Raw genomic sequence first — 20,480 nt, 5'->3', positions numbered from 1 at the left:
TGTTAATATAAAGTTATGCCGTTTGCTAAAAAACTAAGGGTACACTATGAAATTGTGCAAAAAATTATTAGAATTTTGGTTGAAGTTTGTTAAAATTTTTAAAATATTCTTAAATTTTATTTTATTTTAATTTTATTCTTAAAACTTTTTATTTATAACAAATTAAATATACTTTTAGCGGTTAATTTTTTAAAAAATTTAACTAAGTAATAATTGTTATGAAATTATTTTAATTTTTTAATTTGTTTGTGGTAATACATATATTAATTATAATCACAAATTATGCTATTTCAAATTAAATGACTTATATAATGGTGATCTCATTTATTGTTATAAATGCTAAATTGAATAAGTCATAATTACTTTTGATTTAGAATTAAATGAGAATAAAACCAGATATTATCTTTTGTTCTTTAGATAATTATCTTTTAGATTTTAGATATATTATCTTTTGGACTGTAAATACTATTTTATTTGGGATTTAGGGTTTAATGGGTGACATGCTCAAATATAAATAGTACCTTGAGGTTTTGGTCCCAACATACCGTCTTTGTCGCTCTTTCCCATCAAAAGTGTTACAATTTAGCCATAGGGATACAGAAGGTTTTGATTGAGGAAGATCGAAAAAATCACAACATCTTTGGTGATTCAATATGGATGATCTGAGTTAATGAAATAATTTATTCCAATAATAATTTCGTAAGAATAACTTTTAACATAAGTAAATCTAACATAATTATCATACATTATTGCTTGATTAGTGTGTGTAAACTATGCACTTCTTTTTGTTTGTGTTCTTTTTTCTTTACGTGTTTCTTCTTTCTTATTTTTTTATTGTTGTTGTTGCACTTTTTTTATTTCTCTTTTTTATGTTATTGCAATATTTTTAATTTCTTTTTTTATTTAATTTTTTTTATTTTTTTTAAGAGAATGAAACCAAAAAAAATTATGAGAAAATGAAACAAAAAAGAGAAGATGAAGAAGAAAAAGAAGAAGATGATGACGATAGCACAGAAGAAAAAGAGAAGAGTTTTGAATTATACAAAATTTATCAGAAAATAACATCAAAATTTTTTAAAGAGTAAAGTATCGTTTTTGTCCCCAACGTTTGGGGTAAGTCCTATTTGTGTACCTAACGTTTAAATCATTCTATTTGTATCCTTAACGTTTATAAAAGTGATTCAATGTTATCATACTATCAATTATACTAACAAATCAGATTATATTTTTCAATTATTCTCACTTGGATATATTCATTCTCAATTAGGTCTCACTTGGATATGGTCGATTTTAATATTATACCCACTATTTGTGTTTAAATTCAATTATGTCCTTAGAAAAGTGAATTATGTAAATGTTATAGGAATTAGTTTTAACATTTGATGAGCTATATTTCGGAATAGATCATCGATTCTATCCCAAACATTTATATTCTAACTTCAAGAAGAGGTTTTTAAAACTCAAACTAAAGCGTTCATGATGTGTAATTGACGGCAGGATAACATTGAATCACTTTTACAAACGTTAGGGATACAAATAGGACGATTTAAACGTTAGGGACACAAATAGAATTTACCCCAAATGTTGGGGACAAAAACAATACTTTACTCTTTTTTAAATTTAACACAAGAAATTTCTAAATTTTTATACCAAATTTTTTTAATGATGACACGAAAAATTTCTTAACTGATTAGAAGTTATCAGAAACAAAAATAATACCAAAATTTCTTAAAAATAGCATCAAAATTTCTCAACTATAGCATTAAAATTTCTCCTAACATATATTTTTCTTCTATTTCTTTTTTTCATATTTTGTCTTTTTTTTTTCTTCTAATGTATGTTCTTGTTCTTCTTTGTCATGTTTTATTATTGATACAATTCTTTTTTGTATCTTATGTTTCATTTTAAAAATTGAAAATTTTATCTAAACAAAATCATTTTTAAGTTGAATTATATACTCTTAAGTTCAGTCACCAAAAAAATATACTCTTAAGTTCTAAGCAATAAATTACCTTACAATCTTGCGTGGAGATCAATTTAAGTTTTATGTTTATTTTGATAATATTTTTGTATTTTATATATATAACAAATTTTAATATTATTTTTATTTTATTTGTGTTTTATATAAAAAATTTTGGTTTTTTTTATCATCATTATTATCATCAATTTTTGTGTTTTGTTTTTCTTATTTGTTCTTCTCTTTTATAAAATTTTTAAAAAGCATAAAAAAAATTGTATAAGAAAAAAAAGAAAACAATGTCGTAACGACGATAATAACCATAATAAAAAAAAAGGAGAAAAATCAATTAAGAAAGGAAGAAAGAACGATTGTACATACAATGGTTGAACTTGATTACGTAAAATATTTTGATTGTCTAGAATTATTGGTTAAATAAATATGAAACAATAATCTCCATATGTAATTGTAGAAATCTTCTATACTTTCTTTAGAAGGAGACGGTTGTCACCCTTGTCATTGATTATTACTTAATTATTGGATCATTTTGAAGAGGTACATAAATCATTAACCATAAATGATGAGAATCACTATGGATAGCATGGGTATAATATTTTCTTTTTATATTGTTTACCATATATAATTTCGATTTAAATGACCGATATATAACCAGTAAAATCAATTCATAGTAATAAAGGAACATATTGATTGATTTCTAGGTAAAGATGAATATATTTTCCAGTCAATGGTGTGAAGTAATCTAATCTACCTTTTGTACAATGTGTACGCTATATGAAATTACAAAATGAACATCTCCCATACTATCTAGAATAACCATTCGAATACTAGAAATAATAAACATCTTTTCAAAAGTTTAAACTGATTTTCGGATCTAAAACTCTAATACCATGTCATGATACCACACATCCCAAAAACTTCAGCTGATGGAAAAAGGTAACACTAACAATTATATCTCTAATACTCCATAAACCTCCATTGTACACATTGTATAAATATTTCATTGACTCCTCATACTTTCCCTAAATATTAACATTGGCACTTGTCCAGAGTCCAAAATCAAATGAAATAGAATCTTTGATTAGTCCTCAAATTCATTCTGGTGATCTAAAAGATATAGTTGGCTGCCAGATCCTCGTTTTTGTTGCATGCAAAGAACACCTCCAATACAAGATCTCTATCAAATCCCATATCTTGAAGCTGCAAAAGAACAACATATTAGGAACAAGAATAAGATACTAACACTAGCAAGTAGGACTCATCATAAACAAACTTTGAATAGCCTCATTTTCTTTTGGGGTGACAGTGATGATATGGGGCATTGCTGAAGCTAACTCACTCGGTAGATTCCTGATCAAGCAATTCAAAACAGCAGCCTTAGCAGACAAGCTTCTTAATTTAACAGTTCATAGTCATACAATATAAAATGGAAAAGATGAAACAAAAGGCTACAAACTACAAACTTAAGTCATTCATCATCTTACTCTTCTGCATCAGATTCATTTATCAGCTTGATGCTCTTGGATGAGCTGCATTAGATGTGGATTTTGTCTTCCCAATTCTTGAAGCATGGGCTGTATTGGAAAGATGAAAATAATCAATCATGTTCTTGAAAATCAAGGAGGTCCTAATCACCAATTGTAGTAACTGAATCAACAAAAAACACCTGCAAAATCTGAGGATTCGCTTGCACCATTGCTCTTAGTGCTTGGAACCGAAATGTCAAACAATCACATTAAAATAATAAAACTAATAATAGTAATAAAATAATAAATGTGTTCCGGCCCAATCCATTACGGACCCTAGGTCCAACTACAAATCTCCGACCCACTGGGTTGACCGACTCGAACACAAAAGCAACCCACGCGTCACCTCCCGTACCACAGAAGAAATTTGGACAGCTAGCAGAAGCTTTCAGGCGAATGGGTCTAATCGCAGAGAGCTCACTTGTGTACGGAGTATAAATGGGGAGTGTCCTACCCCTTCCCAAAGGTACGTTACCCTTCTTATCCTAATTAGTTGTCTTTTCGTACGGATATTGACTTTAGCATTGGAGTGTCCTTACAAGTGGCCCCACCTGCTGACATACCGATAAATAGGCCGAATGCATCGCTCCAGTAGCTCATGTTCAGGTCCCGATCATCTCACCCTTTTGCTCCATCATCGACCTCACCCGATCCATCGAACACCTGAAAAACCTAACAAAATGCATTAAAAGTTTAAGATGTAACATAGCTCCCGTTATAAATCAATGGAAATACCTGTTGACTGTTTCGCAAGAAATCCAAGTCACCCGCATTTTCATTTGCACCCATATCAGGAATCCCCTGATCAAAATATTGTCAATTTACCATCCAATATTGTTCATGTTTTACTCAGTAGTTAGTATATACCTGGGGAAAAAGATTGAGTGGGTTGGTGTTGGGCCCACCAGAAGTCTGAGCCTGCTGGGCCTGAGCCTGTACTGGAGGGTTTGATGCCAGCCCACCAGTGGGGGATCTGGCAACTGTTGGTACCACTTCAGCTTCTTCAAGAATTTAAAGGAAAAAATAATGTATGAGTGTATCAATTTAAAGAAACATCAAGGATTATGCATCATTAGAATTGAAATAGCAAAGGCTAGGAGCAATAATGCATGAATCATGAATGGGTTGAATTCAAATCAAGTGATAAGGGGTTGAGTCTCTAAAAAAATTATTAAACAGAAGAAACTATCTATCACTTCATCATCTAAAAGCATTCACATTTAACATCAGCACCTTGTACTTCTTCTGTGTTTTTCTTCACATCAGCAATCTCACATCAGAAATCTCACATTAATAATTCACATACCACATAAAAAAAAACTTTAAATTAAAAAACACATAAATTCAGTTACTCAAATAGTAAACTAAAAAATTAGCATAAACCTAATTAACAATGTTTCTTGAGTTGCAGAGCATTACCATAGGGATTATATTAGGAACAAATATTCACAGAATTATTTTATTCTTAAGGATATTGTTTTGATAGAATTGATTTCAGAAGTTAATCAATGCAATGAAAGCTTGAAATCTCTGGTGATGAGGGTTTGAATAATGATGAAAGAAAGTGAGAATAAAAGGATATAAGTGTTACTTGAAATCGAAGCTTGCTGCTATTCACTGTTATTCTCTCATGTATTTGTTAACTGTAAATAGACTAAGTTAAGGAGGCTGATGTGATGTGGAGTGAACTGATGTGACAGTTCGTAGTTAGGTTATTAGTCACATTTATGAAAAATTTAAGTAATGCTATACGTTCATATCTTTTATATGAATTAAGTTCAACTAAATTAAATAATAAAATTTTGAATAATATTAACTATAAATAAGTTTTTATATGTTAGGCCAACTTAGTTGAATTTAGTTAACAAAAAAATTTAAATATGTAACATTATTTGATAATTTTTTATTATGAAAAATTATTTTCTCTCCTTTATCTCCCTAGAACTCAGCCAACTTTTACAATAAGTATGGAGAGGTAGATTTGGAATTGCACTACTACCAACCACCAAATCCAGGGGTATAGCAATATGCATGTGGCATTAACAAAATTACATTAGAGAGAGGAAAAATCACTTTAGATATTATTTTATTTGGGTTTAGGGTTTAATGGGTACTATACTTAATTATAAATAGTGTCTTCAGAGTTTCGATCCTCAATATATCAAAGCCGTTTTTGTCGCTCTTTTCCCATCAAAAGAGTTACAATTCAGCCCTAGAGATACATAAGGTTTTGGTTGAGAAAGATCAAAAGAACCACAAGATCCAAATCATTCTATCAGTTTCTGATTTTTTATGAATAAAGGTACGCTTTTGCATTATGATATATTTTTAGTGATTCAATATAAATGATCTCGATTAATGAAATAATTTATTCCAACAAGTAGTATCAAAACTATCTATAATTTAATCATACAAAATATTCAATTTTATTTTTTAATTACTGAATTGATATATGGATCAATGTATATGTGTTTCTTATTACATTATGATGTTGCATATATAGGAATATACATATATATGTATTATATCTGTGCGACTATGTGTGTTAGTGTATACGTTTTTAGTATTGTTCCACATATACAATATATCGCCGTTTTGGTTGCTTTTGAATATATATGTATTATATATGATGTTCGTCATTCATATACATTGAGGCACGTATATATTTTATGATTCGGTCTTTTAGTTTGGCAAAAATTTTATTTTTTTTAATAAGTAACAAATTTATTTATTTTAAAATATTAATGGAGTATTACTAAACTTTGATTGTCTCGTATCTAATTCTATGTACCATTAATTGGTACAAAATTGATTAATTATCCTCTTGGGATATAAGAATTATTATACTCACCAATTTTATAAAGATTTTGTTTTGAAATAAATTGATTGAACATTATGTTGCTAAAGTAGTATTTTTTCGTGAAAATTGATTTATTCAAAACATTAGGAATATAGTGATATATAATTCATACGAATATTGGTCAGCCCAAAAGAAGGTCTATATTTGGCCGAATTACATACACATATTGATGGTAACTACATGTTTGGGTAACTAATTAAGAATAAAGTAATGCTTATTATTTATGCGAACAATAATCTGTCCAAAGGAAGTTTATTATTTGGCCAAATAATAAGCATTGCACACTTTTGTTTATTTTCTATTAATTATGCGGTCAATAATCGGCCCAAAGGAAGGTTATTGTTTAACCAATTAATAGAAAATATATACGGTAATAAATAGGTTGCGAAATTTAAGTTTCTATGTGCGCATTAAGTCAATCCAAAGAAAGGCTTAATGTGTGACATGAATTTTGACAATATTTGATTACTGCAATGAGAGTATCACTTACAGTTAATTTTTCTATCCAAAGATTAAAAATTAATGTTGTTCTAGATATCTCAATATGGATTTTTCTCATTATTTAACTAATATTTACTGCATGTTCTTTTGTTCTAATCTAGAAACTATGGCTTTAACTACCAATATTTCTGCACAAATTAGCAGTATTCCTATGCTGAATGGTTCAAACTTTAAAGTTTAGAAGGATACCCTGGAGACTGTCCTCGGTTATATGGATCTGGATATAGCTCTTCGAGAGGAGAAACTCACTTCCACTCCAAAAAATCTCAATGAGGTTAAAATAGAGAAGTGGGAGAGATCCAATCGAATGAGCATTATAATCATGAAATGCTCAATTCCTGAGGCAATTACTAAGGATAAAGATGCCAAACAGTTCCTAAAAGATGTTGAAAATTTCTTTACTAAAAATGAAAAGGCGGAGACAAGTAGCCTTTTGAGCAAACTTGTCTCCATGAGGTATAAAGGTAAAGGGAACATAAGGGAGTACAGTATGGAAATGTCTCATCTTGTTTCAAAATTGAAAGCACTAAAGTTAGAGTTGTCTGAAGATTTACTCGTGCATTTCATTTTGATTTCCCTTCCTGCACACTTTAGGCAATTCAAAGTGAGTTATAACACTCTGAAGGACACTTGGTCCTTAAATGAGCTTATATCTCACTGTGTGCAAGAAGAAGAGAGGCTACAGTAAGATAAGACTGAAAGTACTCACATGGCTTCATCTTCTCAGTATAAAAGAAAGCGTGATACTACTGCGAATGTGACTTTTCAGCGCAGAAAAAGGCTAAAAAATAGAATCAAGTTTCAACCTGTTTCTTTTGTAAAGAAGGTGGGACATATGAAGAAGGATTGTACCAAATATGCCACTTGGCATGTAAAGAGGGGTATAATTCTTACTTTTGTTTGTTCTAAGGCTAGTTTAAGTTATTCACCTGTTGATACTTGGTGGGTAGATTTTGCTGCTACTACTCATGTAAGTTTTACTATGCAGGATTGCCTGTGGAGCCAACCGCCAAGTGATGCTAAAAGATACATCTATGTGGCAGACGGCAATATAGTTGCAGTCGAAGCTATAGGAACCTTTAGATTATGTTCCACGAGTGGATTTTACTTGGATTTATTAGAGACATTTTATGTACCGTCATTTAGACGGAATTTGGTTTTTGTTTCTCGTTTGGACAAATCAGGTTATTTTTGTTCGTTCGGAGACAATAAAGTCAGTCTCTTTTATAATTCGAATAATATTTGCTCTGGTCATTTGGTGGATAATCTATATAGGCTTGACTTAAATTCCTATAATAATGAAATACTGCAAACAGGTACAAAGCGAAAACTAAATGAGAATTTGGCATCATTATGGTACAAACGCCTATGTCACATCTCTAAACAGAGAATTCAGAGGCTCGTGTCAGATGGAATTCTTGGACCCCTAAATTTGGCAGACTTTGAAATCTGCATTGAGTGCATAAAGGGAAAAAGGACAAACAAAAGGAAATTAGGTACCGAGAGAGCTTATGATGTCTTAGAACTAATACATACTGATATATGTGGCTCATTCCCTACTATCTCTTGGAATGAACAATGGTACTTTATTACGTTCATAGATGATTACTCTCGTTACGGGTATCTATATTTAATTCATAAAAAGTCCCAAGCCTTGGATGTTTTCAAGTCTTTCAAAGCTGAAGTTAAACTTCAATTTGAAAAAAAAATTAAAGCTGTCAAATTTGATCGTGGTGGTGAATACTACGGAAGATATGACAGTTCAAGTGAGCAACATCCCGGGCCTTTTGCTCTTTTCCTAGAGGAGTGTGGTATTGTTCTGCAATACACCATACCAGGCAAACCTAGCAATCTAGCATGAATGGTGTTGCAGAGTGAAGGAACCGAACTGTTAAGGACATGGTGAGAAGTAAGATTAGTCATTCTTCCTTTCCTGAATCACTCTGGGGAGAAGCCTTAAAGACCGCAGTGTACATCCTTAACAGGGTGCCAAGCAAAGCAGTTAACAAAACCCCGTATGAAATTTGGACTGGGAAAAGGCCCAGTATAAAGCATTTGCATATTTGGGAATGTCCAACTGAGGCACGACCTTATAGGCCACATGAAAGAAAATTGGACTCAGAGACAATTAGTTGCTACTTTATTGGTTACGCTGAGCGTTCATGGGATACAAGTTTTACAATCCTGCATCAACGTCTATTTTTGAAACGAAAAATGCGAGATTTCTTGAGGATGTTGAGTTTGGGGAAAATATTAGGAATGTTGCTTTTGATGAGGATTTTGTAATTGTAACTGACAATGATTAGGTCCTTATGCCTATTGTTGTTCAAGATACAGTTATAGTACAAGAGCAAAATGAGAATTCTACTGTAGATCCAGTTACAGTACAAGAGAACAATGAGAATACTGTTGTTGCTCAAGATACTGCTACAGTACAGGAAAATGATGAGAATCCTCCTCAACCCCAACCCATACAACAAGCTCAACAACCTCAAGAAGTACCATTAAGGAGATCCATAAGAGAAAGGAGAAGTGCAATTTCGGATGAATATGTTGTCTATCTCTAAGAACATGAGGATGACATTGGTTTGACAGAAAATGACCCAATCAATTTTCTTCAAGCCATGCAAAGTTCTAACTCTGAAAAGTGGATCGTTGCCATGAAAGAAGAGATGAAGTCTATGAAAGACAATGACGTTTGGGATCTCGTAGAATTACCTGAAGGTGTGAAACCAATTGGTTGTAAATGGATATTTAAAACCAAAAGGGATTCTAAGGGTAATGTTGAGAGATATATAAAGTTTGTCTAGTCGCTAAAGGCTTTATTCAAAAGGAAGGCATAGACTATAAAGAGACTTTCTCTCCAGTATCATCGAAAGACTCCTTTAAAACCATAATAGCACTAGTAGCTCATTTTGACTTTGAGCTACATCAGATGGATGTAAAGACAGCGTTTCTCAATGGTGACATTGATAAAACGATGTATATGGTACAACTAGAAAATTTTGTATTAGGTGATTCAAAATCTATGGTTTGTAAGTTAAAGAAATTCATCTATGGTCCCAAACAAGCTTCCTGTTAATGGTATCACAAGTTTCATCAAGTCATTACCTCATATGGTTTTGAGGTGAATATCATAGATGAGTGTGTATCCCGCAAGTTCAGTGGGAGTAAATACATCTTCTTGGTCTTATATGTTGATGACATTCTAATTGCCAGTAACGATATAGGCTTGTTGCATGAAACTAAGAAATTTCTATCGAACAAATTCGAAATAAAAGATCTTAGTGATGCCTCTTTTGTATTAGGAATCGAGATACTAAGAGATCGTTCTCAAGGTATTCTTGGATTATCACAAAAGAACTATATCGAAAAGACTTTAAGTAGATATGGCATGGAAAGTTGTAGACCAATAGACACACCTGTAACTAAAGAAGACAAGTTTAGTCTCAAGCAATGCCCTAAAAATAATTTTGAGAGGACAACAATGCATGATAAATCTTATGCATCAACATTAGGGAGCTTAATGTATGCTCAAGTTTGCACATGTCCTGATATATCATTTATAGTGGGAGTGTTGGGTAGGTACTTGAGCAATCCGGGCATGGATCATTGGATAGCTGTTAAACGCGTAATGCGTTATCTGAAAAGAACAAAGGATTACATGCTTACTTATCGGATATCAGAAAATTTGGAGATCATTGGATACTCTGATTCCGATTTTACGGGATGCCAAGACAGTAGACGCTCTACTTCAGGCTGTATCTTTATTTTGGCTGGAGGAGCTATTGCATGGAAGTCTAACAAACAGACTCTTGTAGCTTCTTCAACAATGGAGGCAGATATGTTGCTTACTTTGAGGCATCCAAACATGGCATATGGTTGTGAAACTTTATCACTGAGTTTCGTATAGTAGATGACATTGAAAAGCCATTAAAGATATTTTGTGACAACAAGTCAGCAGTATTATACTCCAACAACAATAAGAGCTTGACAAAATCGAAACATATAGACATCAAGTTCTTAGTTGTCAAGGAGAAAATTCAAGAAAAACATATTTCCATAGAACATATAGAAACAAAGTATATGCTAGCAGATCCATTAACTAAGGGATTGATTCCTAAAGTCTTTCATGAGCACACAGCTCGGATGGGTGTCAATATTTGTGATGCCTTGGTTTAGTGGGAGTTTATTTTATGTTATATGTCCTATGACAGATATTGAGTTATTTTCTCTGCAGAATTAAGTTGATGGTTTCTTTTATGTTATGTGAAACGTTCATTTTGCAATATTTATTTTGTGTTTGATCTCAATAAAGTTTTAAAGTTGGACCAGTTGGAAATAGACATGCACGAGATCACTTAGCATGTAATTTCCATATTACTCATCCAAATTTGATCTATGTCGTTAAGTATATTAGGATGGTGATTGCCATAGTTTAGTCACGATATTTAATGTGATAAAAGCTGCGGTGATTCCATATCTAATATATGAGATAAACCAGATTGTTAAAGTAATAAGGGAAATAGCATTCAGATGCGCACATAAAGTTTATAAGATGTGATTATGTCAAGAAAGAATATATGTATAGCCCAAGTGGGAGATTGTTAGAAAATTATTTTTATTTCTTAATTTGTTTGTGGGCAATACATATATTAATTATAATCACAAATTATACTATTTCAAATTAAATGACTTATATAATGGTGATCTCATTTATTGTTATAAATACTAAATTGAATAAGTCATAATTACTTTTGATTTGGAATTAAACGAGAATAAAATCAGATATTATCTTTTGTTCTTTAGATAATTATCTTTTAGATTTTAGATATATTATCTTTTGGACTTTAGATACTATTTTATTTGGTCTTTAGGGTTTAATGGGTGTCATGCTCAAATATAAATAGTGCCTTCAGAATTTTGGTCCCCAATATACCAAAGCCGCCTTTGTCGCTCTTTCTCCATCAAAAGAGTTACAATTCAGCCCTAAGGATACAGAAGGCTTTGGTTGAGTAAGATCGAAAGAACCACAAAATCCAAATCCTTCCATTAGTTTCTGATTTTTTATGAGTAAATGTACGCTTTTGCATTATGATATATTTTTTGTGATTCAATATGGATAATCTGGGTTAATGAAATAATTTATTCCAACATCATCTCCTTTGAACTCAGCCAACTTTTACAATAAGTATGGAAAGGTAGATTTGGAATTGCTATACTAGCAACCACCAAGGGTATAGATGCATGTGGCATTAACAAAATTACATTAGAGACGAGAGAAACCTATTCAAAAACTTTATAGCCAAGTCTAAGTTTAACATCTTGGTTTTTCTAAAAATTAAATATGTTCTTTGAGAACTCAGCAACTCGACTGCGTTTGTTTATAAGAACGAATGGGACATTAAAATAGAGATATAGACACACAAAATCGTGTTTGACAGATAAGATATAGAAAAAGATGTTGTATCTTGAGACAATGAATTAATGTATTTTGTGTTCATCTTAGAAGAAATGACACAAAGATACTAACAAGTGATATAACTTATTTTTCATTTTTTCTTTCATTATTCTTGTTAATTTTTTATAATTATATTTTTTATTATTATATATTTTTTTAAAAATTTTTTGAATAGAAAAAAAATGAGAATAAATTAAATTTTCATAGTTTGTTCTAATTTATCACCAAACAAAATACAATAATACAAAATTTTGTATCTATGCCTTTTGTGTCTTATTCTCAATATTTTATCTTATCCTGTTCTAAAAACAAACACGGCCATTAATAGACTTTCTTTCATGAAACAAAAGTACAACTTCTATTAGAGGAAGCACTAAGTCAAGAATTAATGGAGCATGTTTGACTAATATAAGAAAAACTACAAAATCACATAAATATAAAAGGTCAATCAAACCATGTATTTAGAAAAACCTACTGAATTTGCATGTTCTTATTTGGAATATTTCTTAAGATATTGAATTCTTTTTATTTTAGCTATTTTTACAATATGGGTTTCCATTTTAATTTGAAATTTCGACAATTCCCTGTTAATTCTTTTCTATTTGTGTTTCAACTCTATAATTAAATTTCACTATTAAGATAAATTCAATATTAAATCCTCCAAATTTAGGTTCCACCAACGATATATAATTAATAATTGAATTCCAAGCCTTTTGAAAATAAGGGTTGGAGTTTGTTTCTACGTTAGTAAAAATGTGAATGAGTAATGCTGAGTTAGTAAAGATGTGAACTAGAAAGATGTATTTTGTATTAAGTTAAAAGAGGAAAAGAGTAAGTTTTGTTAAAATATTTAGAAGAAACAAAATTTAAGTGTAAATTTTTTACCTATTTTAGGCAATATTTATAATGAAAAGCTTAACAAAAACTTAAGCATTGTTAGTTTGTTTAATTAAATGTTAGGAGTTCAAATTCTGTTTGTGTATCTAATAATTTATTGATCAAAGATTCTTAAATAAAATTTAAATTTAATAATTTAGATTTAAATTGTGGAATTGAATGATACCATGAAAAAAAATATTTTTTAAATATTGTTTACATTAAATGTTCAAATAAATATTAAAAAATATTGTAGGAAGACCAAAAAAAAAAGAAAATACTCCCATAAAGATGCGTAAAATGTCTTTTTATAAAGACATTTATGTGTCGCATTATTATTGGACGTATTAATAAACCGGTTATTTTAGAATTTCTTAACAAATTAGAATAAAACCAATTTTTTTATAACAATAATAATAAACCCAATTTTTTTAGGGATTTAATTGTATTTTTAAATTTTTAGGAATTTAAATGTCCGAAAAACAAAAAATCAGGGATATAATTGTCTTTTTATCAAAAAATTTAAAGATATTTAGTTTAGATGGTATAATTCGATCGGATCAAATCGGGTCTAATAATTATAATGTAGAGAATTGGATTTATTATTATTGTTATAATAAACCGATTTTGTTCTGGTTTATAATAAAAAATAAATTATTTATCGGTTTAATAAGGATGTCCAATAATAATATGACATGAGTGAATATCTTTAAAAAAAAAGATATTTTTAGTGTCTTTATTAAAGTGATCTCCAAAAAAAAATAAATCAAATTCTGACCACTATTAATACAAATTAACAAATATATAAAATTATAAATTCATAACAAAAAAAAAATGTATGTAAATATATATAAATAGGGTACTACTAACCCCTTTATTTTTCTTTATTATTATTTTGTGCATAATTATTGACATAATACACTCTGTAATAAATATATAGGAACTACAAACTCGTTAAGAGTAAATAGTCCTTTGTTTTCTTAATTATATAGAGAAATTGTTTTTTTTTTTTATCATGATCATTGTTTTTCAAGTGTGCTCTAAGAATAAGCAAAATATTTTACTCCATTCTATATAATATTCGTCACAATAAAAAATACAGATAAAGAAACTGTATCAAATGTGACAAATAATATATGAAGTAGAATAAAAAGATTTTATTATTCAAAGAGCACTACCTTTAAGAAAGAAGAACAATTTTTGTCTCAATCATCAATAATCTAGGAACCTCCGAACAACCTCCACACTTGGTTTGAGCACAATCTCTTGATAAAGATGGTTGTAATCTTCTCCTCTCAAAACAGCCTCAAAAACTTGTGTAGAATCAATTCTAGTCATCTTCCAACCAAGTTCATTGACCATCCTTTTGATCTTGGTGACTTGATTCTTGGCCAACTTATGAGTGTTGATCTTCATGGTATCAATTGCATGAAGAAACACCCGAGTCTTATAAGCCTCATCAACATCATCACTTGAATCATTCTGAAGGATGTGAAAATAGTAATGAAGTTCAGGGACTCCAATGGCTCTTCTAACCCCACGAGAATAATCAGAATTCTTGGGATCATAAGCCTCACGACGAATCTCATCAACAACACCAGCATCAACCATCTCATCAACCCTAATGTCTAAGTAATCATACAGAACAGGGAGAGACACATCAAGCCAAATGAAGCAACAATCATATTTGGATTGAAATTCACCCTTGGGATCATTCACTAATGCCTCAATGTAAGAGTTTGAGCCTCCAACAATGATGGGTATGTTCCCTTTTTCGGTTATGAGTTCAAGGGCATCATGAACATTTTTGCAGAATTCATTAGCAGTGAAATCATAGTCAGGATCATCAATTATGCTTAGCAAGTGATGGGGTATGTCACCTTGTTGGGAAGGTGCCATCTTGTTCGTCACAATGTCCAGCCCTCTGTACACTTGGATTTTATCTGAATTAATTATTTCACAGGGGAATTGGGTCCCCAAGTTGATGGAAAGTTTCGATTTTCCAGATCCTGTTGTTCCCATTATGAACAACACTTTCTTCTTACCCAAGCTTGAAACACTCCAACTTGGAGCCATTTTCAAAACCTAGAAATTAAACACAAAAAAAGAGAGTCATATTAAAAAAAAAGGTGGAGATATATATATTATTAAACCAAAATTAGCCACCAAAATCAACCACAAGTATAAAATATATGTTAAAATATAAATACACATTGAAAATAAATTAAACCACACATGTATTTATACACAAATATATTAGTAGCTGATTTTAGTAGTTTACTAGTATTTTTACCCGTAATAATATTACGGGAATATAAATTTTTTAAAACTACGGTCTACTTTGTTCTGACAGTATAGATTATGTATGGCACAAAATATTTATATAATCAAACTACTTTTACAAAAAAAAGTCGTAGATTGACAAAAGTCTCTTGCTAAGAAGACCAAGGTATCTGTACATAAAAAATTAAATAATAAGATTTTTAGTTATTATTTTTATATGAAAAAGTCTAATTTTTATTAATAATTAATTTTAATATTTATTATCTAAAATTTAAAATAATTTAACGTGTATACTTAATTAAGTGTTAACTGTTAAGTCTGTTATACAAACAGAAATAATTAATTTTTATACTTGTTATTTAAAAATAATATTTTTTCTCCCTATGTATATAAAAATGTAATTAGATATTAGTATAAAAAATTATACTGATAGTTATAAAATTAACTCAAAATTAATTTTTTTTAAACAATTGAATCTTGATTCTAACTTTTAATTATAACATTAGTATTCTCTCCAAATTATATGTAATAAATATTTGAAAGAAGAGAAATAAAAATATAGATTAGAAAGATAAGCGGTAAAAATTTAAAATTAAATAAAAAACTAAAAAACTATGTATATAATAACAATAATAATATTATTTTTTATTTAAATTATATTATTTTGTTAATTTTGTTTTTTGTAGAAGGGAACAATAGAAAAAATAGAGAATGAGAGAAAAGAAAGAGAAAGATAAAGATGAAAAATGAGAGTGAGAGTGAGAGTTTGTTAATTTTAGAAGAAAAAAATTATTTTAATTGTAAAAAATATCGGATGACAAAATTAGTAGAGAGAAATAGAAAAATTATGAGAGGTAGATGAGAGAATTTAGGAAGGGAGTTTATTAATTTTGAAAAAAAAATATTTTCTTTCAATTTGAATAAGAGAGTGTCATGTGACACATTTGATTATTAAATTAGATAGTAATATATGATACATAATATAAGTATATTTCAATTTCAATTTTAATATTTTAATTTTAATTTTAATACAATTAAAAATGTCATGTTGCACATTTTAATTGTCAAATTAGTAATTAGTCATTGATATTGATAATGATATATAAAATAGATAGAGTGGTTAAAGGAATGAGAGAAATAGATAAAGGAAGAGGGAGGAGGAGAGAACTCTTTAATTTTGGAGGGAAAGATTTAATTTCAATTGCAATGAGAGAGTGACACGTGACACATTTTGGTTGTAAAATTAGTAAGGAAGAGGAAAAAATTCTTTAATTTTGGAGGAAAAATTTAATTTTGATTACAATGAGAGAGTAATATGTGTCACATTTTGGTTGTAAAATTAGTAAAAAGGAGAGGAGAATTTCTTAATTTTAGAGGGATTTAATTCCAATTATAATAAAAAATGGTATGTGATACATTTTAATTATAAAATTAGAGATGTAATATATGATAGATAAATGATAGATGATAGATGATAGATTTGTAATTAAAGATTTGCAATTAGAATAAAAAAACGAAAAAAAGTAAAAAGACGAAAAACATTTTTAATTTAGATACACTAAAAAAATGTTATGTGACAATTTTTTACTACAAAATAAAATATATATCATGAATTTTGGTATACAAATAGCATTTCTAATATATTAAACTTGTTGCTTATGAGAAACTAAACTATGAACTCACCAGTTGTTATGTTATGAGCTTCAAGAAACTGAGCACTGAATCAGTGAATTGAACTTCTTATGAGTATGCTTGTAGTGTGGTTTACTATTCATTCACCAGAGAAACTTGAAACCCTTATTTATAGTAACAGCACTTTGTACATGCACCAATTATTTGCAATATTTTATTTCCTTCTGTTTTCTTTTTAATTTATTTTAGTCTTTTTTATTTATTATTCAAGATTTTGCAAAAGATATATTTCCTTTTTGTGTGATTAAAATTTATGCTGCATTTTCTATTTTCTTAAAATTTAATGCATCCTTTTTTTGGTTAAATATATAAGTAAATTGAATAATCCTGATGATATATTCTTTTAAGTTTTAGGTCATTTGGACATACACTGCACATTTATTTCCGTATTATTAGCTTCAGGTTCATGAATAGTGTACACAATATAGGGTTTATATTCATCATGAATTAATGGTCCGTTTGACGCATTTGATAGGCTTGATAAAATGCAATTGTACTGTATAAAACCTGTTCAAAATATTATAAATAAGGTATTTATTATGTCATATTCTATATGATATTGTATTATGTAAATAATATTATTTACATAATATTATTGATACATAGTAATCTTTTAAAAAAATATTTTTTTAAAGAAAAAAATCTTTAAAAAAAAGATGTAAATGGTAGTTTTTTAAAAAAATATATTTTTTAATTATTTTAGTATTTTTACTTTTACTATTAAAAATTTGTCAAATACATTAAAAAATAAAAAATATCTTTTTTATTAAAAATTTTTTTTATCGATTTAATGGCGCCCAAACAAGTACTTATTTTTGTTAAAATTAGGCAAAACAAATTAATTTGACCGAAAAAATAGTGGATGAAATTTTAAATTGATCTAAATTAATATTATTTTTTTAGAAATAACTATAATACCCCTACTACTTTTTTTTTCTCTGTCGTCGTAGGGTTAGAATTTAGAGTTTTCAAAATTAATATATATATATTTAATAGGAATATTTTTTTTATCTTTTATAATAAGAATTTTGTAGTCATTTTTATAAAAAAATATATTAATTTAAATCAGTTCAAAATTTAATTTATTGATTTTTTGGATAAACTGATTTGTCCGGTCTAATTTTAATGAAAATAACATAATTTAATCGGTTATATCTGTTAAATTTTAGTTATTAATCTTTTTTTAAAAAAAAATATGTTCTTGATATCTTTATTTGAGTGACTCCCATAAATAATACGAAGCAAAAGTAATAAAATGATATTAATGATTTATTTTATACTTAATTATTATTCGAATAATGTAAATTAAATATAAATATCTGAGTATGCTAGTAAAAGTAATTTTTAATTTTTTATGCTAGTATGATATTAATTTTTGCTGTCAACTCCTTGATCATTAAACTTTTGAACTAAATTAAATTTTTTTTTGTAATTTTTTGCACACTAAACAATTCTTCTATAAAAATTTAATCACATATATTTATGTGTATAAAAGTAAAAGAATAAAACTTATGTATGTCTTTTTACTTTGATATATATATATATATATATGGTGAATTCTACCATACCCTCTATAAAATAAAGGGTAAATTATCCATTGTGACATATACAGTGATAAATTATCTTTTTATCAGAACTCCAAAATTCATGTTATCTTCTCTTTTCTTTATATTTCTCTTGAAATTTAATAACAGTGTCATTTTCATTATCTCCACCAAATATACTTCTTCCCTAATTTAAAAAACAAAACTAATGCATTGGTGGGAGCATATTAAACTATTATATTGTCACAAAAAAATATTAAATTATTATTCAGATAACAATAAGATAAAATGGAATAAGTATTTTAATATTCACATTCGCCTCAAATATTAATTAATTATTTTATTATTCGTGCCATTAATTACCTACAAGAATTTTATTTATGGTGCAAATTCATATCTGTCATACAAACTCATATCCTCTTGCTTCTCTCCGAACGTAATATATGCTAATACGAAAAAAGATCTTAAAAAAAAAGAGTTAAAAATATATGAGATTTGTTCTTTATTTTAAAATTGAATCTCATTAGAGATTTAAATTATATATTGTTATTTTATTCTTGAATCTTTCAAATTTTATAAATCATATTACAACTTAATTTAATCAGTTAAGATCTCATCTAAATTTAAAATTAAAATTTAAAATAGAAATTCTTATCTAAGAGTCTTAGTTATTTTATTATTATTATATTTTTAGTGTTATTAAAAAATATAATAATTATATTCTATATGAATTAATATAATTATTTATTTAATTAAATTAAAATAATAACTAAATAACTCTTTAATAAAAATTAGAATACTCATCATTAGTATATAACTCCATAAATCTAATACTAAACGAATAATAAATTAATCATATTAGGATAATTCACATAAATAAACCAACATTCATCCAATATTACATATATCACCTAAAATAAAAAATGTAACATAAATCACCAAAATCACATTTTTATGTAAATCGAAACAAAAAGATTAGATTTAGCTTTTTATATAAATCGAAACAGTCTGACTCAATTTATATATATTTACATATTGTCATAGTAAATCTAATCAGGCTGTTTCGATTTATACATGCATGCATACTGTTCTAGTAAATCTAATCAGTCTGTTTAGATTTACTAAGATAGTATGCAATTATGCATACATAAATCAAACCAGTGTGTTTTGATTTACAATATGTAATTTAAAAAAAATAATTAACATACTATATCAATAAAATAATCATAATTTATGAAGTTAAATATAAAAATTATTTTTTATTAATATAATCTATTTCTACTGTTATTTGAAATCATCTATTTTAAATAGTTCAGTACAAATAAATATAAAAAAATTATTAATTTAAAATTTAAAATATAGATGAGATATAATTTAATTAAAGACAATCTAAATAGTAACAAAATATATCAATTTTTATTTTTTAAATTGGTATAAATTAAATTATTAATATTATTTTATTATTTTCAAAAATTATATTTTTATATTTATAAAAATTATATTTTCATATTTATAAAAACTATTTCTTTAAAATATTGATATAGTCTATTTCTACTGTTATTTGAAATAATCTATTTTAAATAGTTCAGTATGAATAAACATGAAAAAGTTATAATTTAAAATTTAAAATATAGATAAGATATAATTTAATTAAAGTCAATCTAAATAGTAATAAAATATATCAATTTTTATTTTTTGAATTGGTCTAAATTAAATTATTAATATTATTTTATTATTTTCAAAAATTACATTTTTATAGTTA

General features: G+C 27.9%; 1 protein-coding gene across 1 annotated transcript; it reads right to left on the bottom strand.

The window, feature by feature from the left end:
* Positions 1 to 14,046: 14,046 nt before the first annotated feature.
* LOC112798260 (adenylate isopentenyltransferase 5, chloroplastic-like) lies at positions 14,047 to 17,266 on the bottom strand. The gene is made up of 2 exons (XM_025841502.3): positions 17,166 to 17,266; positions 14,047 to 15,284 (listed from the first exon to the last, which is right to left on the bottom strand). The coding sequence occupies exon 2, from the start codon at positions 15,273 to 15,275 to the stop codon at positions 14,412 to 14,414; it is 864 nt and encodes a 287-aa protein (XP_025697287.1). The 5' UTR covers positions 15,276 to 15,284; positions 17,166 to 17,266; the 3' UTR covers positions 14,047 to 14,411.
* Positions 17,267 to 20,480: the final 3,214 nt, after the last annotated feature.

The sequence above is a fragment of the Arachis hypogaea genome, chromosome 14, assembly GCF_003086295.3.
Source record: "Arachis hypogaea cultivar Tifrunner chromosome 14, arahy.Tifrunner.gnm2.J5K5, whole genome shotgun sequence".
Classification (NCBI taxonomy): Eukaryota; Viridiplantae; Streptophyta; class Magnoliopsida; order Fabales; family Fabaceae; genus Arachis; species Arachis hypogaea.
This window is presented reverse-complemented; position numbering and strand designations above follow the sequence as displayed.

What these genes read in the sequence shown, in the direction of transcription:
- LOC112798260 (XM_025841502.3), bottom strand. Translation starts at nt 15,275, where the DNA reads ATGGCTCCAAGTTGGAGTGTTTCAAGCTTGGGTAAGAAGAAAGTGTTG.